We start from the raw sequence: 26,641 nt of genomic DNA on the forward strand, positions 1-26,641 counted from the left end.
GAGTATATCACACCCTATATAAAACATATGATAGTTGATAGAGGATTGATAAGATTGATTGAAATGAAAAGTTTGATCTGTCTAACTGTTGACGTGATTGGATAGTTTATCTATTACGTGATTTGTTAAGCTTTGTGTTTTGCATGTTTCCTATCCACGTCTTCTCAAATATCTCTCTTTGCAAGGGATAGTTTATTGATGAAATGAAATGATTGTTGTTTTTTGTTTTTTTAACCATTTTCAAGTTTTAGGGTTTGTTGGGATATTTGATTTTTTTGTGCTTTCCTCAAGACATTTTATGAATGTTTTTGACATGTTTTTAGCACTTTTTGAAAATTTGTAGGAATTTTTTAGATTACAAGCAAGATGATTTTCTTTGCCCCTAGTGTCTAGCAAGGAAAGGATTATTATGAGTTGATGAATAAACTATTGAGATGGAAATGGTGTAGTATCATAAATTGTGACCGGTCCAATTTACACCTCATGTTTGTGCTCCCACTTTATTTTGTCCTATCCTCATCCCCTCTCTAGGTTTGTTTAGGCCCAATTATCCAACTTTGATGTTATGTGCAGCCTTTGGTGGGTCTTATTATGGGATACCCTCCCCCCTAATTTCTTATTTTGGTCTTGTTTGTGGAAGGACTAGGGTGTGGAATGCCTTGGTTTGGACTAGGGCATACCAAAACACCCTGGTCCCTCTCAAAGGGCCCCTAATTTGAAATGGGGTAGGTGCTATATCTCCTTGATAGAATTTGATCCCTAATGCTACAAATGACCGTTGGAGATTGGGCTAATCGGTAAATTACCTAGGGAACTATATATAAAGACATTATATCAATTCATTTTAAATCTAAGACCCCATTCCTAGTATTTGTGCATTCATGATCAAGAGTCTTCAGAGATTCAAGGCCGCGTATTCATTATTCAAGCACTATGGAGCATAGTTACATCAATCTTCATGCATGCATGTGTGTCTGATTAGGGTTTTGCATGTCCATGTGTTTGTCATGCCATTACATTCAACATTTGTGATTACATTCAAAGAGCATTGCATCATCATTAACAATTGTAGATGTGAGGTATATCTCCTTACCATTTATTTCAATATTTGCATTATTTCATTCATGGTTAATTCCAAAACTAGGGTTTGACCTAAGGCAAATCTCTATTAACAACATCTTTTCCTTTTTTTTTGTGTGTGCAGGAAATAGATGCAGAGTTGTACTGGGGAAATCCGCCAGAGTCAACAGCGATGAACAGGTCAACTTTCAACGATAGAAAATTTAGAGGACCAAGACATATATGTTCTACTTGGTCCCAAACAAGCAGGTCGATCTTTGCAAGACAAGTTTTAAACATTTTATGTTGCCTAGATCCAATTTTTTGGCTCCGTCGAACATCTGTAGCTTATTGTTTATGTTAGATTACCTCAATAAATCCTTCATTTTACCCTAATTTCATAACTACATTACAATTTAACTTAGAAAGAGGATAATCAACCCTAACCAATTGAATTTGATTAGAATTTTAGTCTGCCTCCTCACCTGGATTGAGCTAAGATCTATTGGGTTCAACTCTCTTTGAATGTAATTTGGTGAATTGGTCTATTTAGTGGATTTACTTAGTAAAACCCTAATAGCTAATTTCCACCCATTACATTTTGGTGAACCCAACTCCTTGCATTCTTATTTATAATTTGTGGTCTTAAATCTAATTTTAGGCATTTGACAAATATTTTTTTCTCTCATAAATCATATTTACATAAATTTAGTGGTTAATTTGATAAAAACCCTAATTTATTTTGCTAATTTTGGCTTGTGGGTTGCATAATTTTTCATTTATATTTTTAGTTCTTGTTTTAGGCACTCATAATGGAAAATTACTAACTTCGATTTGTTAGCTATTTTACATATGATTACATTTCTTTTTAGTTACATTTATCATGATCATGTGTTGGATAATAGCTTCTTTCATTTTAGATTACTTCTTTTCATCCATAGTACTTTTGCATATTGCCTTTATAGGGTTTCCAAGATATTTCCTACTTGAAAATTATATATCTCAAAGCTTTTATCCATGTTATATGATGTATTATGATGACATTTTTAAGAACATGCATTACACGTGTAGATCACATAAAGGCTTTTGTAGACAATGATAATCGTAAAGATGGCATTGGAAAGGCTAGCACTCATTCCTCTCCTAAGATATCTATTGTGAATGAGGAAAAATTCAATGCTCCTCTCAATGATCTCTCTAATAGAGAGAAAGCATTGAAGAGAAACATGACACCATCCTCTTCTCATAGGCATATTGTAGTGCAAGGGGGCACGATCAACATGTTGGCTTACCAATCCCTTTAGATCCACCTTATCCTCCTAGAGCTTATCTTAATCATCAAAACATTTGTAGGGAAGATGATATTATGCATTTTATTCATGACCTATCTCCTCATATAACATTAAGAAAAGCTGAAGCCTTAGATGATAAGGACCTTCCTTCCCAACCTATCAAAGAGGATATGAATAATGATGATATAAAGGAGAAACCTACACCAAAGGATATTCCTTCTTCATCTAATTCTCCCCTCGATCCTTCCATGTGTCCTTATACAACAAATTTAAAAAATATTCACGATAATGGTCCCTCTTCTTCACAATTGAAATATTCTTATAGGAGTGGTTATAACATAATCTCAAAACAAGGTTTTAGTGGACAAGGACTTGGAAAATATGTTCACAAGGAATCAAAGTCCCTATAAACCCTCCTTCATGAGCTAGTACCAAAGATTTAGGACATCCTCATCATTCACCTATGTATGATCTTCTTAAAATTCAAATGTTTAAGGAGCATCTTGCAAGACATAAAAATTATCATACATCTAAAGATGCTTCTTCCTCAAACATTCCTTTTTTCTCATACCATCAAACTCATGATAACCATGCCAAAAATTGTCCCATTTTCAAAATGGAATATAATTACTCATTGATAATGGAACCATAAAAATTATAGAAGACAATTATCCTCCTTCTAGCAACTCTTGTCCCACATCTTAAGAGAGAAGACCTACTCCTATTGATGGTGAAGAAAAATTAGCTACTAGAATATTTTGGATGTGCTATTGGTGACGGGGAATTAGAGTTTGATGAAGATAAAGATGATGATGTTCATGGTGCTACTAGAAATGATGATGCTAAAGTTGTAGCAGTCAACTAGTTGGATCTCTTAGTGTATGGCAAGATTTGGGCTCTGTTTTTACTAGAGCAGTTTAGATGGGAATGTAGTCTCTGACGCTGGTTTTGGGAGCCACAAATGCTAATGCAATTACCTGGTTTGATCTTTTGCTATATTATGTTGCAACTCGATCTTGGGTTTTTGTGGGGTTGGCTGGGGTTGCAGGGGATTCTTAGAGGAAGGGGCTTTCTCTTCTTCTTTGGCTTCTAGCGTGGAGTTTTGTCTTGCTCCGATTTTCGGTGGTGATTTCCTCTTTCTTGGGTTTTTCATAGGGGGCTTTTGGTGGATGTTGTCTACCCTTCTCTACTTTGTGGTGGAAGGTTTTTTTTGGCCTCTACCTTTTTGAGCCTATAGCCCTCGTGTCTAAAGTTTCAATTTTTTTCGGCCCTGAATTGGTTCATGGGGGTTGCTTTTTTGTTTGGATTTTTTCCTCCATTGGTGAGTGCTTTATACTCTCCCTCTTTTCTGGCCTCTTAGTGTTGTGTGTTGGTTGGTTCATTGTTGCTACTTTTCAAGGGCACATTTTGATAGTTTGTTTTCGGTTGGGGGTTTTTGTTATTTTTCCTTGGTTGTGCTTGAAGGGGGATCTTTCTACCATTTTTGGGTTTCATTACTTTGTGTCTCCTTTGAGGTGGAGGGGATGGTGCTAGTTTGTGGTGGTTTTCAGCTTAGATCTTTGTTCATTTTCTGTTGGACCCTCCTATTGAGGTGGATTTGTCTTCTATGGAGGTGGAGACATGGTTTGAAAGATATGTGGGGAGATGTTATTTGGGGGCTTTGGGTTACCTTGGTCCTGAGTTGTTGAGCTAATGCATGCCTTTTTTATTTTTTATCTAGTGTTAGTGTTCTATTAGTATAGGTAGAAGAAGCTGGAAGGGGGTTGTGGATGCCCTTCCTCTAGTGGACTATCCTCTTCTCCTATTGAGGTGGAAGTTGAGGGCGTTTCTCTTTCACCTTCTATGGATCTATCCTATAGACTTGGAGGTATATTCTATTGAGGTGGAGACTTGGTTTGCAATATGGGAGACTTATTGTTGCAGCAGGGTTTCTCAAGCTCACTTACTATTGTTCTACTAATTGTAGGCAATGAGTAACTTGTGTTTTACTTGTTGTTGTTCATCTCAAGGTTATGGGAGCCTTATTAAAACCCATGATGATTGTATTCATTAGTTAAGTTTGTTGATGGCTTCAAAATTGTTCTTTTATAGATGGATCTTTGATGTTCCTATATTTTTATTTTATTCCTATTAGGTTGTTATTGGTCTTGGTTGATCTTCTAGAAACATTCCACTTATGGCTTCCATATCCCTGTAAAATCTTGTTATAAAGGGTTTTGTTCCCCCTTCAAAACTTGTTTTAGCTAATCAAAATAGAAGTTTGAAACACTTATGGTCTATGTAAGGGATTTATTTCATGGAGGTGAGATAAGAAAGACCCAAATTGACAAAAAAATTGTCCTAGGTAGCAATTATGACAAATGACACATCTAATCTTTTAGGCCCAACTTGAACATGAAGGGTTATGAAAATAATACTAATGGTACAAGTGAAACCGTCATGCACCTTAATCAAGACATCATATTTATCATAAAAATTTAAATATAATTCATATACATATATTAAATAAACTTAGTAACCATATTTACCATGTTTACTAAATGAATAAGCACCCCACGTGTGGGTTTGTCATTAATTCTAGTGGTGAAGTATAATGGTCTATCATATCCATGCATTGAGATCACTTTGAATGAAGATAATACTAGATACAAGCTTAGGTTTTGATTTCTTATTTTAGGAAAGGTTCTATCATATTAACTAAATGTTCTCCTTGCTTGGTTTGGAAATTCATATCTATGTAATCAAAATTTGACTCTAAAATATTTGTGGAATGAGAAGACAAAGGATTAGTGAAAAATTTCAAGTTTCAATTAAGATGTGCTACATATTTATTCCCTTTATCATTCACACCAAACACCTATATGATATTAGAGCCAATGAGGTCTTGTACTTCATGTATTGGATGCATAGATTACTTGGTATCATGTCTAGGAGTATGATGTTATTGACAAAAGGCTTTGGGTTAAATAGATGAGATAATAGTTTGGAAGTGTCTATGGGATGGATAGGGGTATTCTAGTTAAGTTTTTGTTTAGTAATTTTTAATCGTAATGAAATATAAGGACTTAGAAAGCTAGCAAAATTGTCAATTCTTTAGTCTAGAAAAAAAGTGGGTTGCAATACAAGGTGAAGTAGCTGCAACTTGTGTTTAAATATTATAAGAATGATGATTTATCTTAATAAAGTTTTTTATTTGTTACTTAAATGCTTGATAAGTTGAAGGGCACATGAGATTGGTCAACTGGAGTCATAGAGGAAGAGATTTTATATTAAGTAACTGATAGTTGATAATCATGAAGGTTTGTGCACAAGTCTATAAGTGAAGTTAATTTAATTAATAATATATTGATCTCTAATACCATGTTGAATTTTGCAACACAAGCTTGCAAGATCAAACAAAAAACTAGAACACCTTCCACAAATGAGAGTAGCAAGAAAAATATGTCATATTTCTCAAAAGCAAATATTATAGGATGAAATGACAATGCATAATGATGTGCTTGTATAGAGAGCAAAATAATTCCCTAAAATAAAATTTAGGAGAACTAACGTGCAAGCATGAGGAGCTTAAAAAAGATCAACTCTAGCTAAAATAGATGCACAACTAGAGCACATAGAAGCATAAAAGAACGACTAAGTGAACTTAAGAAATAAAAAAATTAGTTGTTAAAATGCTCTAACAAATATGATGAAAAAAAGAAGAATTTTTAGAACATTAAATGATTTTAGGATAAAAAAGAACCCAACACATTAAAATTGACATATATGTCATTTACACATGATTGATAGTTATTCCTTCAAATATTCACTAAAACATGCCATAACTGTCAATAAATTAGGTTCATTAAGTAGAAATTTAGTCTATTTTTTTAACAAATTCCTCAAAGGTATTCTTAATACTTTTCATCATTATGGACAATTATAATATAGAGATATATTAACAAAATTTATACTTTTACACTTTTCTAATGCATAATTACATATTAGAGATCCAAATGATTAAATTTTAGATGTGTAAATGTACTAATATAGTGATCTCATTGACCACAAATCATCTTATATATTATATTACTCCCATAGTTCTTAGGCTCAAGCTAAAGGGGCTTCAATTCAACACAAGTATTTTTAGAGATTGTATGGAGACAAAATCATTCCTTAGACTATAAGAATATTTTAATTTATTTTAGGATGACTAAAATTCTACCCAACATCAATAATATTTATTCTCAGTCATATTTCCCAAATATAAATGCCATATCCATTTTTATTTAACTCTTAAAATAATATATTTTTATTTGGTCTTGCCTGGTTTCTTTAGTAATTAAATCTAGTTTAATTTATTCTTTCATTGTATGGATGATTCTATTTTCTTGTAGATCAAATGTACAGAATGTATTTATAACTTACCTGAATTTATACCATAATTGTTAATATTAGAAGGACTAGATCAGATGTGTTTAATATTTTAACAAAGCCAATAAAAGCACTTTCCCTTTTCCTATTAATTTAATAATAATTATTACCTTTATTTTAATCAACAAGAACACATGTTCTTCACTTTAAAGATATTGTATAATGGTTGTTGACCACCATAAAATGGCCCATAGGTATATTATATTTAAGTGTTTATCCCTTTTTATTTAAATCTTAAAATATATATTTATAATTATATCATACCTCTTCATCATTAATTAAATCTTAGTTAATTTGTACTTGTTTGCATGAATGATTCAATTATCTTTGCGTCATGCTACTAGATTCTCTTTTCTTGGAAGTGAAATGTACACAGTGTGGTTATAATTTACCAAAAGTTAGACCACAATAATTTTTACCCAAATGTTTAGATTAGGTGTCTTTAATATTATAAAATAACCTATAAAAGTAATTTCCTACAACATTCCAAATTTAACAAGTATTATAACATATATATTAACTAACAAACATATATTTTTATTCATTTTTAAAATATAATAAAATGGTTATCCTCCATCGTAAAAGCCCCACATGAACATTAAATATAAAGTATCATTAGCAAGGAGCACACATTTATTTATCATTGATAATAATAAGAGTCTCTTAGTCAACTAAAGAGAGACTTATGTGAATGGAGACATTTGTTGACTACATTGACAAGTTACATAGTTACAGGTTCAATGAGGATTTGATTTACATGATCTTGTATATCTTGATATGCAAAACTAAAACCATCTCTCTCATTATAGAAGTGTAGGTATCCCCTTGCAACATCATAAGAATAATCCTTGGTACAAGTTGGAACGCCATCAATTTTTAGAAGCTCCCAATTTAATTCTTTATGTCTTTCATCCAATAAATTCTGAAGATAATTCAAGGCATCTTCTTCAGTGGATCCTGGATTATCTTTCATATAGGACACTATGGATGAATTTGTTTCTCCTCGAGCAACCTCACCCTTCAAAACCAATGATTGAAATTCATAAAAAAAATTAATAAATTATGCTTACATCTAGCTCATCTTTTCACATTATATTCAAATAAATAGAATATTATGAATATCAAATATAATATCAATACACACCTTAAAGGATTTGATGTCACCTCTTACTCGAAGACTAAAGCCTCCAAGATAATCAAACCTTGATGGATAATCAATTTTATGAAAGATATTTTCTGAAACAATCCCATCTATTGTTAATATAGCTTGCAATGTTGTTGGACGTTTTCCTGAACTAACTTGTCCGTTTTCTATGTGCTCTGCCAAAGTCGGTATGTGTTTTGTAGCATTCCACATAGCTTCTTGTAGCATAGCATCTATATACGTTTCCCACTATGTAAACAAGAAGTAAATTTGAGTTAGATTAATAGAATGATTGATTTATAATTAGAAAGAAAAATGCTAATTTTAGACCCTTTCTGAAGTCTTAAAAGTTAAATATGTAAACTAAGTATACAACCACTATGAAATTTTATCAAATATAATGAAATAAAATGTTTATTGTAAAACATTAGATAAAAGGTAAAAGAATGAAATAATTTTGATGATGTACTATCTTTACCTATGGGATAATTAAAGTGCATAAACTATTTATTTTATAAAATACACTTTCTTTCTATAAAATAAGAAAAATATATATTCATACAGCATCTTTAGCATGGGAGAGAGTCTCTCGGCCTTGAAACTTTTGGGCTTCTCGATCCATTTCATTGACTCCATTATACAATACCATGTATATAATTTTCATATAATCAGGGAGTTGGTCTATAGAAGTTGGATCCCACCTAAAAGACACAAAAGATTTTTGTCAGAATCTTATACGCAAGTATTGTTAGTTATAGCTGCATAAATTATGATTCATCACTTACTTCTTAATTGCTTCTGTGAGGAGTTTCAATTCATCAACTGTTCCATATGTGTCATATGTGTCATCTAAATATGTTGCAAGTACACAAGACTTTGCAAGGCTCGATCTGAATTCAGAATACTTCTCATCCTCACAAATCGCACATGCCATAAAGAAAAATTCTACGTGACGATGGCGAGCAAAATCTACATTAGGCAAACCAGACTCCCTCCACCATCTAAAATACCACATCCAATAAAAAATACATCCAATAAGAACCTCAATAACTGAAAGCTATTAACAATTTTTTAGATCAAAAGACGCTATAAATAAAATTAAATGTATTGGTATTATAATTATAAAATCCAATACCCATCTCATTTAACATATAATTCAAGAACTCACCTAGAAAAAGCTTTAAGCTCTTGCTGATGCAATGACTGGATCATGTTGAAATCCATTTTCGCTAACGATAAAAGCTTCTCATTATCCTCCATCCTAAAAAATTATTAGTTAAATTAAAATTTTAATAACAAGTAAAAATTGAAATAGAATCGCAAACCCATTGAATTGTTTTGCCTCGGCTATTATCCCAAAAAAAATCTCTAAGTAGATGGAAAGAATGGTGCAGAGTAAACGAAAGGCATTGCCGACTACCTTGCCCATGAATTGTTTTCCCCATAGATTTCAATATATTTCCTTGCTTCCAATCTGGGCAGAAATGCGTACCAATCATACCTCAGATTGACTGATACCTGCGCATATACAATGTTCATATTACAGTCAATAAACAAGTTTAATGGTAAGAACATGTACATTTGATAGGGTCTTATATTTTCAAAATTCTTAACATTACCTCATGTAAAAGGTTGGAGCTGATCCCTGTCTTCTGCAGAGCTTCCCTTAAATATGTTGTAGAGAATTCCTGGGCCTCATCCAAAATTTTTTCCCCTGGAAATGCAATATATGAAGCTCGGTACAAATTTAGAATACTTTTAATTTTCTCCTCCTCTGTCTGGGCGGTGGAGCAAAAGGACTGCCCAGTTGCTGTTCTAAAGGGTCCCAACATTCCTGCCAGTATATTACCAACAATACATCAATATCAAGTGAACAACAAAATCAGATCAAATATAACTAGAAAATTTTAGAGCAGTTGAGATTTATTGTGATCAAACAAAAACATTTTTTTTAATACCTGGAGAAACAGAGTATCTATGGAGCCTTAGAATCCGGAAGCCCAAGGCCGTGGTGTTTAGATCTCTTTGGCAGTCATTCCAATTCCTGTTACGTTATTCCATTCTAGATGTTATATACTTGTACTTCTAATAATAAAACTGATGGCATGTTATAATAGTATTGTAAGATGAAGAAACAAACCTGTAAACCAATTCAAGGGCTTCTTTTATTTCCTCTTGAAAATGTCGATCTATTCCAAGGCGTTCGATATCATCGACCAGGGAAAGAAGTTTGGAAACAATGTTCTCACCACCAGCAGCTGCGTTGAATCTGTGTTTTATCTCGCTAATAAGTTTCCCACAACGCTCAGCATAGTGAGGAGCCTGTTTTATGAGACAGTTGGAGTGTTAATCAAAACTGTAGAAAACAGAATTTAAGAGCAAAGAGAAAGAAGAGCGTAAGAATAGCTTGCCTGATAAGGATGGTTTGGAAGAGACTGTATAAACTCGTCGGCCCACAAATTGGGATGATGTTTTCCAATGCGCCGCTGTGGGACTTCAGTTGTAGTTACGGCCTGATTAACGATAGGGTTAAACATGTTAGCCTTTGTTCTGCGCATTAATGGCAGTGTTTTACAGCAAAGCTGAAAAGTGTGGGACTGAGACTGGGATTGGGATTGAGATTGGGTAAGCTGAGATTTGAGTCCCAAGCTCAAATTGGAAGAAAAAGTAGAGGAAAGAGCCATTGAAAACTCAAAGCACTTTTTTGTTCCCTGCCCTTTTGAATGCAACGAATGCGAGGAGGATGCAAGGAACGCTTAGTTGTTGCGCTTTTATATAGACAAGTTGTACAAATTGAAGATTCTGATCTTAAAACAGTCTTTCTTTTCTGCGCACGCTTTATGGAAATTTCATATATTTTATCAAACGATTCCTTTCTTGTCTTTCTTCCATGCCATGGCTATCAATCTTTTACTTCGAATTGAGGACATGTTTAAGAGGATAAAAGCATATGCATAATTGATTTATAAGTTACATTTGACACGGCTTTTGAAAGATACATTTGACATCCAATATATTTAAAAGGGACGCGCACGTTTATATGATGCATCTATTTGATGTTTATGATGATATACGACGGGTTTTCGACAAGATTTGTGACCCATAAAACATCGTAAGGAGAATGTTAAAAGTTTTGTGAAGTCCTAAAAGGAGGAATGAAGACTTTAAGCTTTCAAAGATGACGTGCAGCTTATATTGCTTTTTATTAATTCAATAAGAGTGTATAGTTGTAATTTCCTGCTGTCTTTTGGTTGGTAGTCTCTCGATGGTTTCATGTATGGCTGCCGTTTACTGTATTTCAAAGACTTGTCAAAGTAGTCCATTTGGTTGTTCTTTAACTAAATGAACAACCAAATACAATTCAACAGTCAAATGTAGAGTTTGGTTTTAAAAGTTGTTAGGAATTAATCTTTGTTTGATAAAGTTAATTTCTTTTTATTTGTTACTTGTAATATTTTTAAGGAATCTTTACAAGTCTTTTGTCTTATTTAAGTTCTCACAATTGGACTCTCTCTCTCTCGACTTTGCCTTCATTCATAATACATTAGGTGTTTTTATTTTCTTTTCCCCTTTCAAAAGCTTCCGTTTCTTCTCATCATATTACAATGATTCCTCTGAAGTTGCTCTACTTTTTTGGTAACATTACTACAATCACACTAAAAGAGGGGTAAAAATTTATTCCAGAACAAGAAAGATACCGAGAAGAAGGACAGGACGCTGCACAAGGAGCTTAAAGAGCCCTATCACTATCCACTAAACAATCTAACATAGCAGCCATTTTAGAAGGCAATTGCCCCTTATCCTCAATATTCCAAGAATACATTTGATCATAAGTCCATTTGGCCAAACAATCAACAAACCCTTTCCACTCCCTACGAATATGCCAAAAAACATCAAAATAGAAAGAGCCACAAAACCAAAGAATCTGCCTAACAATCGACTGTAATTGCCAGCCAACACCATCCAATTACTGTCTATTAAGCAAAGTGACCACCACCTAAGAATCAGACTCACAAATGATTGTTCTCCAACCAAGAATAGAGCTGCATTCAACAGTGCACAAGATGACCATAGCCTCCATAAGATTATTCGTGTAGAGGCCTTTATAAACAGAAAAAATAAACTACAAGAAAACATTACAAAAACCTGGGTACTATGATGTTACCTAGAGAATTTGAACTTGAATCTCCAATGCTAAAACCTTATAGACTAACCAAGTAAACTCAAACTCTATATGTTTCTTCTCACTTTGAAAATACAAGTCTATATATAATAAAATATATTGTTAGTTATTCGTGTAATTTATATTGACTTTGAATTTCATCTTTGTTATCTTGGTAATGGATCTATAAAAGGAATCATGCACACATCTTAATGCTTTCTCTAGTCAATAATATTTGTTATTCTATTTTTTTTTTTAAACTTGTGTTTGGACAAAATCCTATCAATCTTAAGTAATAAAAATTAATAGTTGTAATATGGTGAAAAATGATGAGGGGAGATCAAGTGAAAAGATTTACTCCCCTCAAAAGAGGAATGCAAGTTTCATTAAGGATTCCCTTTAATTTTTCACACATTACATTCAAAAGAGGGGTTGAATTCACTAGATCCAATCCCCAATGGTAAGAGATTGAATACTAAGTGAATTGCAGTAAATTTGGAAAGTATTAGGAAAGTAAATTAACATCTTTTGTAATAGACTAGTTGTTGAATACAATGCGCCATTGAGAGGGGGGTGAATCAGTGGTTCCTAAAAATCTTTACCTTTTAAACCAAGCTTTGAGTACCGGTTAACAACCTAAGCACTAAGCAATCAAACTGGTAAGATATGAGAGGATATCAAAAAGACAAGCACACAAATGCACAACTCACAACACCAGATGTATGAGGAAAAACCAGTATGGGAAAAACCTCGGTGACAAATGCTGCTAGAGTCTACTGCTCCAATCTAGCCTCACAATAAAATAATGGATTACAATGATTTAAGGAACCAACCCAAGGAGCACCAACCCCTGCACCAAGCACCAACTCGGTGTAATACAATGAAATACAATTTAATGCAACAATAGCACCTTGTTGCAAATGAGTTTTTGATCAACTGATGTCTGCCGGCTACCAACCTCCTCTGTTTCACTAGTTCTTTCATTTCCTGTTATCAAATTGCTCTCTCTAATCACTTACCGGTTACTCTCTTCCTTTCTTGTCTATTTCTAATCTTCACCCTGTACCGTATCACTCCTGGATGTCATCCTAACTGTTCGATCCCTACGAGTACACTTGACTGTTAAGACTATAACAGTTGACTGGTTACTCTGTCACTGCTGGTAAAGATCTCTTACCAGTTCTGTCTGCTAACTCCACACTTTGACTCTCTATAAAAGAAATCTCAAATAGACTCTCTCTCTTCTTGCTCAAGCTCTCTTTTCTCTCATAACTTGCATCCAACATCAATCCCTTCAGTCTTTAGTCCACATATTTATATCTGAAGGTTCCCGCCATAAGAAACATTCAAACGGTGGCACGCTAGGATTTTTCATCATGCACTGAATCCACATCAAAACCGATCGGATCTCATCCCCTCGAATGAGGATCTACATCACATCAGTTAGCACCACCATCTCCTCACCTTCCAATGTGCATTTTCTATTTTTAGATGTCTGCAACATGCATTTCGGCATTGCTCTGTCAATCAACATTAATGGCTCAGCTGTTTCCTTCAGCCAATGAGAACAAGGATCAGATCGTCCTGCAAGATCAGCTCAATCACCTTGCCACTTTGTCTCCCTCGAGCTGCAAGATCCTGCCATCATCCCATGATTTGCGGGTTTTCCATTAATACTAACCTACTCATCAAATACCACGCTGATGAACACTTCACCGACTTCTGCGTGCTCATCACCTGGTGTCCACCTATCATCCTTGTTGACATCCACCTCTGTTCGGTCTGCTATGTCGGTTTGGCATCATTCTTCAGATTGCTATGTCGGTTTGGCATCATTTACCAACCAAGACACACTACCGGTTCAACTCACCTTGTCGGTATAACCTATCCTCACCGGTGGATCTTCATACCTGCTAACCTCTTCTCTGTCGATGGATCAAGTTGATCTATCATCAAACACATCGGTCCATCCACTAAGTCCCTTTACTGATTGCATTATACTTCTCTTTGTATACCGATGATCACATCCCTGTTATCCTTTGCTTGCTTGCTGGTAGATGCTGCACTTCATGTGTACTGGTAACATACCTCTTTTGTCTACTTACACACTCCATCCTTCATACCAGTTGACATCACTACTTACTTCACCCATACCGGTCACCACTAATTATTCACCAGTGACCATGCCATACCGGTTGACATCAATGCCAACCTAATGCCAATAATCTCCCCCTTTGGTAGTGATGTCAACACACTTGCAAGTCTCCACACTGATAGATTTCTCCCCCTTTGACACAATAACAAAGGGTTAGGGTATTTCATTATCCGGTTTATTCTCCCCCTTTGACCCATTTTTAACCTGTTAGATTGTAGGTACTCCCCCTTAGTCAAATATTCTCTTTGTGATTACAACCGATACTGACACATAAAATTTTGCTCTTCCTATGACCAACATGTGGTTCAAGAGATATATATACTACTATAAACTCCTCCTAAACCATATATCTCCTTACAAACTTAAGTGCATAAGGCAGGTAACACAACTCCCAACTTGTGTCTCAAGTACTCAAAAGTGCTTACCAGTAATGGTTTGGTAAAGATACCTACCACTTGTTCTCCTTTAGGGATATATTCCATCATGACTTCTTGTCCTTCAACCTTCTCTCTGAGAAAATGATACTTGATGGCTATATGCTTTGTCCTTGAATGCATAACTGGGTTCTTTGATATGTTAATGGCACTTGAATTGTCACACCAGATGGGGATAAGATTAGAGATGTCTACCTGTATGTCCTTGAGGGTCTAATTCATCCAAAGCACCTGAGAGCAACATGTGGCAGCAATAATATATTCTACTTCAACAGTTGATAGGGAGACTGAATCCTACTTCTTGCTATGCCATGAGACCAACCATTCACCTAGGAAGAATACACCACCACTTGTGCTCGCTTGGTCATCAATGCAGCCTGCCCAATCAATATCTATGTATTCTTCCAAGGTAAATTACCCTTATTTAGGGTACCATAATCCATAATTGAGTGTCCCCTGCAGGTACCTAAAAATTCTGCTGACTGCATTCATATATGACTGCTTAGGTGCTGCTTGAAATATAGCCACCATACACACTGCCTGCACTATATCCGGTCTAGAAGCAGTAAGATATAATAAACTGCCAATCATGGATCTATACAAGGTCTGATCCACTACCAATGACTCATCATCATTGCTTAGTTTGCATCCGGTCAACATGGGGGTACTCACCGGTTTGCAATCCTCCAATTGAAACTTCTTTAGCATGTCCTTTGCATACTTGGTTTGTGAGATGAAGATTCCCTTATCTAGCTGTGATATCTGCAAACCAAGAAAGTATGTCAACTCTCCAAGCAATGACATCTCAAATTCTGACTGCATCTGATCAGCAAAATCTTTGCAAAGAGTGTCCTTATTGCCTCCAAAAATGATGTCATCTACATACACAACCACAATGATCATATGGTTTCCATTTGCTTTGATGTATATATTGATGTCAACACTCCCTTTTTGAATCCTTTCTCCTTCAGGTACTTATCCAGTCTTGAATACCAAGCCTTAGGATCTTGCTTCAACCCATACAAGGCCTTCTTCAACCGGCACACAAAGGCTTCATCATCATGTAACAGAAACCCTTCCGATTGTTCTGTGTATACCTCCTCTTCTAAATTTCCATTTAGGAAAGCATATTTCACATCCATTTGATACACTTTATAACCCTTGTAGGCAGAAAAAGCTAGAAACATCCTAGTTTCTTCTAGTCTATCTATCAGTGTAAATGTTTGTTCAAAAACAATACCCTCTACTTGAGAGTAACCCTTACACACAAGTCTAGCTTTATGCCTAATGATTTTACCTTCTTCATTCATCTTGTCTCGGTAGACCCATTTGGTACCAATGATGTTCTTGTCTACCGGTCTAGGGACTAATTCCTAAGTCTTGTTCTTCTCAATCTGCTGCAACTCTTCTTCCATTGCATCCATCCGTTTCTGACTTTTGCTGGCCTCATTGAATGTCTTAGGTTCCATTTCTGTCATGAGGCAGAAATTGACTTGTTCATCATTTCGGGCAAGTCTTCTTCTAGTCTGCACACCATCACTCTTATTACCTAAAATCTTCTCTTCTGGGTGGTTTTTCTGTACATACCAGTTAGGGACCTTATTGGATTCTTCTTCTGGTTCATTGTCTGACTGAGCTTCTTCACCTTCATCACCAAAATCATCATACTAGTTTACTTGTGCTTGTCTTCCTTTATGCATATCCTCATAAACTCTTACATTCACACTTTCAATGACTCTTCTTAGTCTTTTGTTGTAGCATTTGTAGGTCCTACTGTGAGTTGAGTAACCAAGAAAGATCCCTTCATCACTCATGGAATCAAAACTACCTAAACCATCCATGTTTCTCTTGATAAAACATTTACTTCCAAATACTTTGAAGTATTGGAAAGATTGTTTCTGGTTATACCACAATTCATAAGGTGTCATATTGTTGTTTGTTCTCAATTGTACCCGATTCAAAGTATATGTTGCAGTATGAACCGCTTCCTTCCATCCAGTAAACTTGCCTCATTCAACATGGTTCTTGCCATCTCCTTGACTATCCCGTTCTTCCTTTCTACCACACCATTTTGTTGTGGTGTCTTGGGGGCTAAATACTGTCTTCTAGTTCCATGTCTTTCAGAGTAGTCCTCAAACCTATTTGACGTGAACTCACCACCCCTATATGATATTAGGCATTTCAACTTGCATCCACTTTCCTTCTCTACCATCTTCCAGAAGATCTTGAATCTATCAAATGCTTGTGATTTATCATGAAGGAAGGTGACCCATGTCATTCTTGAGTAATCATCAATAAAGAGCATAAAGTATCTTTCACTAGCAAGAACTTTTTTCCTAGTTGGACCACACATATCTGTATGTACAAGTTCATGTGGTCTTGAGGTGTTGTGTTCTTTTTTCTTGAAGCTCACCTTAGTCTACTTTCCTTTCACACATTCATCACAAAATGTGCTTACCAGTTTGATGATGGGTGGTATATTTCTCACACAACCCTTTTTGCTTACTTCAACTAGATTATCAAAATTTATGTGTCCTAATCTCCCATGCCACAACCAGCTCTCATCCACTTGTCCCATCATGCATTGGGATTCAAAACATTCTTTCAGATTGTATACATTTCCATCTGTTCTCTTACCTTCTTCTACAACCTGACCGATACTCTCCTTCTTTATCTAACAATCAGTAGAGTCAAAGGTGAATTTATAACCTATTGTTGGCATTGTGTTGTCATTGATGTCAACTAGTATAGGATGGCTATCGGTATAAGAGATGTACGTGCAACACTGTCATTGATGCATACCGTATGTGATGTCTTTGATGTCACCTAGTATTGCAAGTTACCGGTAAGGGAGAGAATGTCATTCAGTACAATGGCTATTGGAGTCATTGGTACACAAGTTAGTGTTTGACTTATGTTGAAGATATGGATATGAGACCGATATGATATAATAACCAGTAAATGATGACATCTGTAAGAGAGAAAGATACTGGTCGGTTGATTGTGATGAAGAGGGGGGAATGTTATCTAAATCACATCAACTCCGAAGGTGAAGTATGTACAACCACCAGTATGCTGTGTGATGTCAATCTATAGGACTCCCACCGGATAAAGATGTAGTCACCATTTGAAGAGAAGACTGATAGTGAGTGTGCCCAAACCAGATCACATGTGCCTATTTGAACATATACTACTCAAATAGGGAAGCCACATTGGTGCATTGTAGGATGCAGATGACAAGGATCCACTCCCAAAGGTAAGTGGAGCTTATCTCCTATTATGCATGGAATGCATCATAGTCCTCCAAGATAAGAGTGAAGAGTTAAAGGTAGTTGATAGAAGGCTCACATCAGATCAACTGGTGGAACAAAAGGATGCCCCAGGTGCATGAAATCAAATATGCGCACTAGATCAGAAAGGGTTGGCATGGTGTGCCACCGAGACAAAGAAGGAAGAGTAAAGAAGTGATGGGTTTGTCTCTTTGAAAAATTGGTTAAGACATGATCCAGGCTGATGATGAAGAAGGCAAGGATGAGCAGCTACTGATAGAGAGCACAATCGATATGCAGATGCCTTAGATGGAAACAATTGAAGATTGATGACATGGTGTCATCAAGGGTGCCTACCAGTAAGTATGAGAACCGGGAAGAGAGGAAAAAGGCTAATTGATGTGCTCCTTCTTGATGAAGATGAGCATATGGTGGAACGGTATGTTTGGCAATCAACAAAGGTGCTCCACCAGAAGGGAAGCCAAGTGCAAGGTGATGGTAGATCGGTTAGGGTTAATCGATAGGGTTAGTAAGCCGTTACATGAAACCAGTCATGGAGTTGGTCGGTGATCCTATGTAGACCAACATTGATGACCTAGCAAAGGTGGATGTCGACAAAGTGGCCACATGGAGTTGAAGTGGAAAGCATGCATGCATAGGTTAGTGTGGTGTGTTGGCAATGTGCTCGTCGGTGAGGTAGATAGTGGCAAGTCGACATTTATGTTGACTATGTGATTCATGTGATGTGCAACAAAAGTTTGTGGCTCGAGGTCAAACAGATAATAGAGATCTAGGATTGATTGTTTGTGTAGATCAAGGTAGGTGAAGGAAACCGTGAAACCATTCTTGGTGATCGACCAAGAGATCAACTAGTAGATTAAAAGCATATTGCTAAATATGGATGGCGTGTTAGGGAAGGCATGAAAATGGTGGGGCTGATTGATATGTTGTAGTTTATCAATCAAGGCGATCAGATCTAATGAGATATGATTGGATTTAGTTTGCCTCAGGGTCGAAGAAGAAACCCTAACCGCCTGAAGTTTGAATTGGTTTTTGGCGGGAAAACTAGTTTATAAATATGCAAGATAAAATTGGTGAAGGTTGCCGCTAAATGAGAGGGTGTTGCTGCTGAAGAAGTGAATTCAATCAAGTGCTCAAGAAGAAGAAGAAGAATATATTGAGTGTGAGAAGGAATAGGGTTGAAGAGTTCAACCGATAACAGTGTGGCAACTGGTAGTCTGCCATTGAGTCTCAGAGAGAAGTACATTGATGGTGATTGAACCGGAAGAGAAGAGGCAAATACGATTGTAGAAAAGAGAAGAGAACAGTGAGAACCAGAAGAGAACTGGTAAGCTGAGAACCGACAATAATCGGATAGTGGATATTTTATTGAGTGAAGTAGACTGGTGGAGAGAAGTAGTGTAGAAGAGAGAAGAGAGAACCGACAGAGAGGAAAATCAACATAGTACAAAACTGACAAGGAAGAAGAAGAGGCTGAACCGGTATGGTTTTGTCAGGAGATAAGGTTGCAACAGAGAGAGATGGATGACTATTGCATGTGTCAACAGTTGGCATATTTACATTTGGCATTAGATGCATTTGACATACGATGTCAGGAGTTATAGGAAGGTGCTCCAGTAGTGATGATGGACCGGTACAAGAAACCAGTATATGCAGGAGGTTACCAATATGAATGCTAACACGTACTTGCAGGTTATGTAAGACAATGAGGTTCGAGATCATTGCATTAGCTCCAATAGCTTGGAATGAGGTGGATATATCTCAAGTGGTATTTTTGTATTAGAAATAAGGAGATCAAATATACAAACAGACCGCAGAGTATCAGAGTTTAGAGGCCATGCCTCACACCATCAAAAATGACATATACATATACATTGCCATATACATAGCTAATACAGAATGTCACATGAACCATCCACCCAGGCAATCCAGCCAAGGGGGCCTTCCATCCAAACTAAGTTCTGATGCGCTTGCACTTGAGTGAGCAAGGAGAGCTCATCCATCCTAGGATTCGCGTTCTTCCTGATATCTTTCTTAAGCTTCTCACAGGCAGCATCAAAAGCATGAAGATCATCCAGCGTTCTCCGCCAAAGGTAGCCATTTTTCAGCTCATGGAAGTAGAAAGACGCATGACCGCATTGGAGGAATCTTTTTAGCTTCTTATTCTCAACCATCATGGTGACATGGACCTGCAAAAAGATTTTGAAATGTGTGAGTTTTCTAAAAAACTCAGTAAGAGCCCTTGGCTTACCTTGGTACTTCTCTTCGTTCCTGCATTTCCAAATCTGCCAAAGAATGTTAGAGGACAACATATTCCAAAATAAATTCGAATCCTTGGGAAGACCAGGGATATAACCAGTAATTATGTCAAGAATGCTCACATTAATAGGATAGATAATACCAAACATGCTCTATATTTCTTTAGCAAGAAGACAATCAAAAAGAATATGTCTCCCAGTTTCCGGGAGTCTACAAAGATTACAAAGATCATTACAGGAATCAGAATCAGAATTGAACCTTTTGAGAGGAAGCTTATCAAGTAAAACAAGCCACTTAAAGCAATTGATTTTTGGCTCAACAGGACTTCTCCATAAGCATTGAAACAATTTATTCCAAATCTTAATATCAAATGAGGAATGCCAAACAGAGTTCACATGATTAATAATGTCATTATTTTGGTTAATAACAGAGTGAATATTTTTGGCTTTAAGGCTAGCCAAAGCAACACCCCCCGACCACTTGCAATTAAGGTGTCTAAGAGAATCCACATTGCAAGCAGACGGGATATTTCTGGAGGCTTGAAGAACCATATTATAAGTTTTTTTCTGTGAATCAGGAATATCATACTTGGACTTAATAGCATTCCAAGACGGGAGGCAATTAGATTCAAATAGATCCACAAATTGGTTTATACCTTTTTTAGCCCAGGATCTGGCAGAGCATCCTTGGGATAGGGCAAGAGGCTTCTCGCTGATGGCAAGATTCCACCAAATAGATCTTTCCCCGTGGAGTTGATCATGGTGGTACCAGTCCTTGTTGGTAATGTTCTCCCTGACCTGTTCCCAGGCCTTCCATATTGACTTGAACACCAAAGAACCTTGAACAGAGACAGGGAAGTTACCCAGGAGGAGATCACCGAAGGGGAGGTTTTTCCAAGACTTAGCTTTCTTGGGAAAACCTCTCTCAATGTTATGCCTGACAAGCACTTTCCAAGGGCTGTTACCCTCCAAGGAATGAAAGATCCATTTGGCGGAAAGGGCAATACCCTGGAATTTCAGATCTTTAAGCCCAAGCCCCCCAAGGATCTTGTCAGCATGGCACCAGGCCCATTTAACAGCATGATGTTTCTTGTTTCCTTTTCCATCCGACCAGAGAAAGGATCTGATGGCACTTTGAATCTCTTGGATTTGATAGTTACTAAACAACCAAGCCGAGGAATAGTAGATACTGTAAGAAGATAGGATTTTCTGACAAACTTGAATTCTGCCAGCTAAAGACAAGGTTCTATTGTGCCATTTGTTAAGTTTATTAAGGATTTTTTCTTTAATCCAAAGCCACATATTCTTAAGAACAGGATCCACAGAGAAGGGGATACCGAGGTACTTAACGGTTTTGTTGGGGCCTCCCCACGGAAAACCTGAATTGGAAAACCACTCAGGGGGGTGTTCGTCCCATCCAAGACAAATCGACTTAGTATGGGAAATGCGAGCACCAGAGGCAGAACAGAATAGGTCAAGCTTCCCTTGAAGGACTCTAAAGTTAACTTCAGAAAGTTCAAAAAACAGAGCAGTGTCATCAGCAAACTAACAGTTAATAAGCTCATCATTATTAGGGAGATATAGACCTCTGACCTCAGGAGACAAGGAAGAATCTCTGAGAATATAAAACAGGGCTTCAGAGGCGATGACAAAAAGGGCAGGGGCAAGGGGGCAACCCTGCCTGATAGATCTACTAAGCGGAAAAGAAGGGGAAAGAACTCCATTAATTTCAATCTGAGCCGAGGCGTCCTTAAGAAGAGTTTGCACGTCAAGACAAAAATAGGGAGGAAAGCCAAAGGCTTCCAACATCATCAAGATAAATTTCCATTCGACTCTGTCATAGGCCTTCTCGAAGTCAAGAAGCAACATGGCAGTATTCTGGTGAGAACTTTTTGCCCAGTCCATAGCTTCCCAGCTGGTGATAAGATTTTCCAGAATATACCTTCCCTTAATAAAGCCAGTTTGGGAGGGACAAATAAATTTAGGGAGGATATCGACGAGCCTAAGAGCCAAAATCTTCGCCAGGACTTTATACGAAACATTCAGCAGGGTTATAGGTCTCCAGTTCCTGATAAGAGCCTTATTCCCTTCCTTAGGAAGTAATTTAATAATACCTTTGTTTATCTCCGGGCCTAAAGAGCCATTAGCAATGGCTTCGTTATAAAGATCAAAAAGGTCTTTACAGATCCAATTTGAATTAGCTTTATAAAACTCAATCGGAAAACCATCCGGGCCCGGGGCCTTATCATTGCAAAGGGTTTTAACAACAGTCTCAATCTCTTCAATGGAAATAGACTTAGATAGCCTGTGGATATCACTGGAGTCAAGCTTGCTAGGAATAAGTGATTTACATTTATTTCTAGCAGCTTCAGCTATCAAAGAGTCTTTGGAAGAGAACAAGGCTCTGTAAAAATCCGCAAAGGCATTGGCGATAGCAACAGGATCAGAGATGTCTTGATTGTCAATCGACAGCTTATCAACAGACTCTTTACAATGTTTATTCTTAAGAAGATTAAAGAAAAACTTAGTCCCTCTGTCTCCGACTTGGAGCCAATGGGCACTAGACCGAATTCGCGCACCCTTAACCTTAACTTGCTGGTGACTTCTAAGGGCATCTTTAGCAGCCATAACCTATGACAACCGATCGAGATCGGCAGAGTTATTTTGAATGTTACTCTCGGCAACTTGCAAATTAGCACATAACTGTTTTTCAATATATCTGTAATCCTTGGCCTTCTTTTGACCAATCGTTTGAAGGAAATTCTTCCAGGTTGACGTGTTACACAACCATCTTTCCAAATGAGAACAATGTTGCAGATTATATTTATTAATGCCTCTAATGATCTGGATAGCAGCAAGGACATCATCGTCCAAAAGAAGACTGGAGTTAAGAATGAATTTGTGATTCCTAACTCTAGAAGCAATAGGAATAGTGATAAAATTAACATAGGCAAAGATAGGATGATGATCAGAGAGAGGGGTAGCGATGGTCTTAATAATGTTATCCGCATCATAGGGAAGGAAGGAGAAGGAATGCTTGTTAGCATAGAAGCGGTCGAGCCTAGAGTATATTCTGAATTGGCCCTGTTGAAAATTACACCAAGTGTGCCAGAGGCCGCGGTGGATAGATCTATTCCCAGCAAGAGGGTCAAACAGGTTTTTATTATAAACAAATCTATTCCAATGAAACCCTTCATTATCATTCCAATGGAACGGGATACCTCCAATTTTATCATCTTGTGACTCAATCATATTAAAATCCCCCCCAAAAAGCCAAGGGATATCAGGGAGAGTATTCAGCCAAACCCATAGGTTACTCCTTTCACGGGAGTCATTAGGGGCATAAATAGAACAAATGCCAAAAGTATGATTGTCATGCTCAATAATACACCACACAGCTCTCTGACACGGGGAGCAACCATGACGAGCAATATAGTTTCTCCATTTAGGGTCGATCAGAAGGGCAATTCCCCCTCTACCTCTTTCATGATTAGTAAAAATTTTAACAGCATCTTTCCAAATAAAATTAAGATTAGTCTCTAATATAAAACCAGTAGCTTTTATTTCTTGCATCATCAGGAAATCAATGGAATGCAAAGAAGACAACAAACGTTTAATAACAAATTTTCTGTCGGGAGATTCAAGCCCCCTAACATTCTAGGACAAGCAATTCATAGGGAAACCTTGTTAGAGTTAGAGTACGCATCAACATCCTTGTTAATAACTTGCGCGTCAACCTCCATGGAAGGTAAGACAGTGGACCCATCTAAAGAGGCACCTGCAGGTATAATCTCAAGAACATATTCATCTTCTATTTCTTTGAAGACTTTCTGTGGGAGTTTCTTACCCACGTTATTGGGAGGGGAGCGCACGCAGGCCACCCCACTTTGCGAGATTGAGTTCAAATCAATGTCACCAGGTAATTTATCCTGGCGACCTATGGTAGGGCTGACCACTTGATGCGAATTGGCGACAAACCTTTTAACAGAGCCAGAGGCCACTTTCTCTTGCCGCGAGATGTGAAGACCTTTTCGTTTTTTCTTTTCTTGCACAATGATAAAACCGTCATCGGAATTGAGGTCGATGCCGGAGTTCTCAACGGGAGACAAATGAGAGCCGAGAGGGGGGGGAACTACTCTAAGATTCTGGATAAGGGCATCCTTGGGATGCACAACACCATTAGCAGGGGGGACAGAAAGAACAATGGGATCAAGGTTCTTAGAAACGGAAGTAGGGTTGGACGACCTATTGGCTCAGTAGAACAATCATCTTTATAGGGAGGAGAGATCTTAGCACCAACAGAATCCTTATTATTTTTTTCAGGCAGATTAACATTAGCAACATTAAGGCTATTCACCAAATTTTTCTTAATGATAGGGCAATCCTTTCTGCGGTGCCCCTCCTTGCGACAGAGGAAGCACGCATTGAGCCCCCCCAAAACTTCCAGCGGGCAAACGAAAGATTCATTTAAGATATTCACAGAAATGTTTTCCGGAACCTCAATACCCGGCAGGAGTGAAATCAACATCCGAGCATCCATGTGCGGGACCAACCTCACAGAGTCATCCATTCGGATGGTCCTGCCGAGGGGTTCCATCAATTGGGGTAAAAATTTCCACAAAAAAGGAGGAACATTCTTAACAAGAATCCACGTGGGTGCCGCCAAAGAAAGCACCTCTTCGTGAGCCACCTTTGGAGACTAGGCTAAAGCCCTAAAAGAGGTAGAACCCACAACCCAATATTGCCTCTTTAAGACCTCTTTTTGAGCATCAGAATTGGCAAAGAAGATGACATATAATCCTTTCTGTAACTGCCTACAAAATGAAATATGAAACCCTAGCTTGTTATTCCAAAAATTATGAAACCAGTCATCCATGAATTTCCTCGGCGGACATTTATCCAACTCAGTAACCAAAAAGAAAATAGCAGTGTTACTCAACCTAGATTTTTCCTTTGAAATCTCATTAAGCATTTCCAAATTAGGAACAACAGAGAAGGATGCGAGGGAAGCCGAAGGGCTCTTACCGTGTTCTGCACTTTTTTCATTCGAGCTAGGGCAAACCTGATCAAACCTGGCTTTGGGGTTAAGATCCGCAGTGCGAGACACTGCTTCAGAAAAAGATTTCGGGCGATTGCTGTTGGGAGGAGCATTAATGACTTTGTCATAGCTGCTCCGCGGGCTACCACGAACAAACTGTGCACCGGCGACATTAAATTCCTCCATCACTTCGTCACAAATCGGAGCAGTCGAGGCATTGCAAGTAGGAATGTCAGGTACGTTGCTGAGGATCGAGGAGTCCAGCTGGCGTCCGCCACCCGGATCTTCCGATGAGGGAGCCACCATGTTGGCGGCGGAAGTAGGGGTAACCACTCGCTAACCACAGCTTATGCGCATCTCAAGTGGTATTGGAAAAGAATTGAATGATATATGATGGCCCAATTGTTGATTATGTATGCATGCATCCTTTGAGGGCTAACCGGTCTAATTCATGGCATGATGATGACATTCTATGACATTATGAACATCCAGGATCATGTTACAGGTTGTGGTGGATATAATGGAGCCGAAAGATCATCAGATGATCACATTTGCATAGCTCAACTAGTATATGGTGAATATTGGAGCTCCGGTTTTGGACCTGACATGCAATGGGAACCTGAGATGTATGACTCAGGGGAGTTGACAACCATGTTTTTCTGACTAGTATCAGACTTATTGGACATAGAGGGTGTGAAAGTGTCTATGGCTGTACAAGTATGTTTGTGTTTTTGGTGGTATCCATGATTGTGAGATATTTTAATGCCTATTCAATTAAAATCATAACTGGATCACTGAGAGTGTTGCTTGCTAAGGAGGAGAGTTACCTGCACAAGTGAACATGCATTTGGTATTGGAAGAGATACAATTGGTATCAGTGTTAGCTTCAACACTTGGTATCAAAAGGGAGTTGATGTAGTTTGACCGACAAGTATGTTATATTCACTGACACTCATCCTTGTCTTCATGTCTTCTCCGGTTGTGGTTAGATCAACCTTCTTCCGGGGAGAATTTCTAACTACGAAGGTTTGACCCTTGTTATCTCCATTTGAGGAGACAAACAAAATGTCATTGTGGGGGACATTCTTGCTAGTGGTTGGCATTGTGTTGTCATTGGTGTCAACCAATATAGGATGGCTACCGATATAAGAGATGTATGTGCAACATTGTCATTGATACATACTATATGTGATGTCTTTGATGTCACCTAGTATTACAGGTCACCGGTAAGGGAGAGAAGGTCATTTAGTACAATGGCTATTGGAGTCATCGGTAAACAAGTTAGTGTTTGACTTCTATTGAAGATATGGACAGGGTTCTGGTCTGCGTATACACTTGGTTGCTGAGAAATTGGTGTTAGTTGGTGGTTATGCCCTCTATCTCAAGTGCTGTGACT

At 37.4% G+C, this 26,641-nt stretch overlaps 1 protein-coding gene across 1 annotated transcript; it reads right to left on the minus strand.

The window, feature by feature from the left end:
- Positions 1-7,367: 7,367 nt before the first annotated feature.
- On the minus strand, positions 7,368-10,636 carry LOC131042632 (alpha pinene synthase, chloroplastic-like). The gene is made up of 10 exons (XM_057975941.2): positions 10,320-10,636; positions 10,049-10,230; positions 9,867-9,952; positions 9,528-9,742; positions 9,329-9,426; positions 9,077-9,169; positions 8,694-8,909; positions 8,471-8,609; positions 7,909-8,157; positions 7,368-7,782 (listed from the first exon to the last, which is right to left on the minus strand). Exons 1-10 carry the CDS (start codon positions 10,590-10,592, stop codon positions 7,486-7,488), a joined length of 1,848 nt encoding a protein of 615 aa, XP_057831924.2. The 5' UTR covers positions 10,593-10,636; the 3' UTR covers positions 7,368-7,485.
- Between the last annotated feature and the right edge of the window lie 16,005 nt (positions 10,637-26,641).

This window comes from Cryptomeria japonica, chromosome 1 (assembly GCF_030272615.1).
Source record: "Cryptomeria japonica chromosome 1, Sugi_1.0, whole genome shotgun sequence".
In the NCBI taxonomy this organism is placed as follows: domain Eukaryota; kingdom Viridiplantae; phylum Streptophyta; class Pinopsida; order Cupressales; family Cupressaceae; genus Cryptomeria; species Cryptomeria japonica.

Bases quoted from the DNA above. Each gene is read 5' to 3' on its own strand.
- LOC131042632 (XM_057975941.2), bottom strand. From the start codon at position 10,592: ATGGCTCTTTCCTCTACTTTTTCTTCCAATTTGAGCTTGGGACTCAAA. The intron at 9,427-9,527 runs GTAATGTTAAGA...GTATATGCGCAG, and splicing joins GCTCCAACCTTTTACATGAG to GTATCAGTCAATCTGAGGTA. The intron at 8,610-8,693 runs GTAAGTGATGAA...TGTGTCTTTTAG, and splicing joins CTCACAGAAGCAATTAAGAA to GTGGGATCCAACTTCTATAG.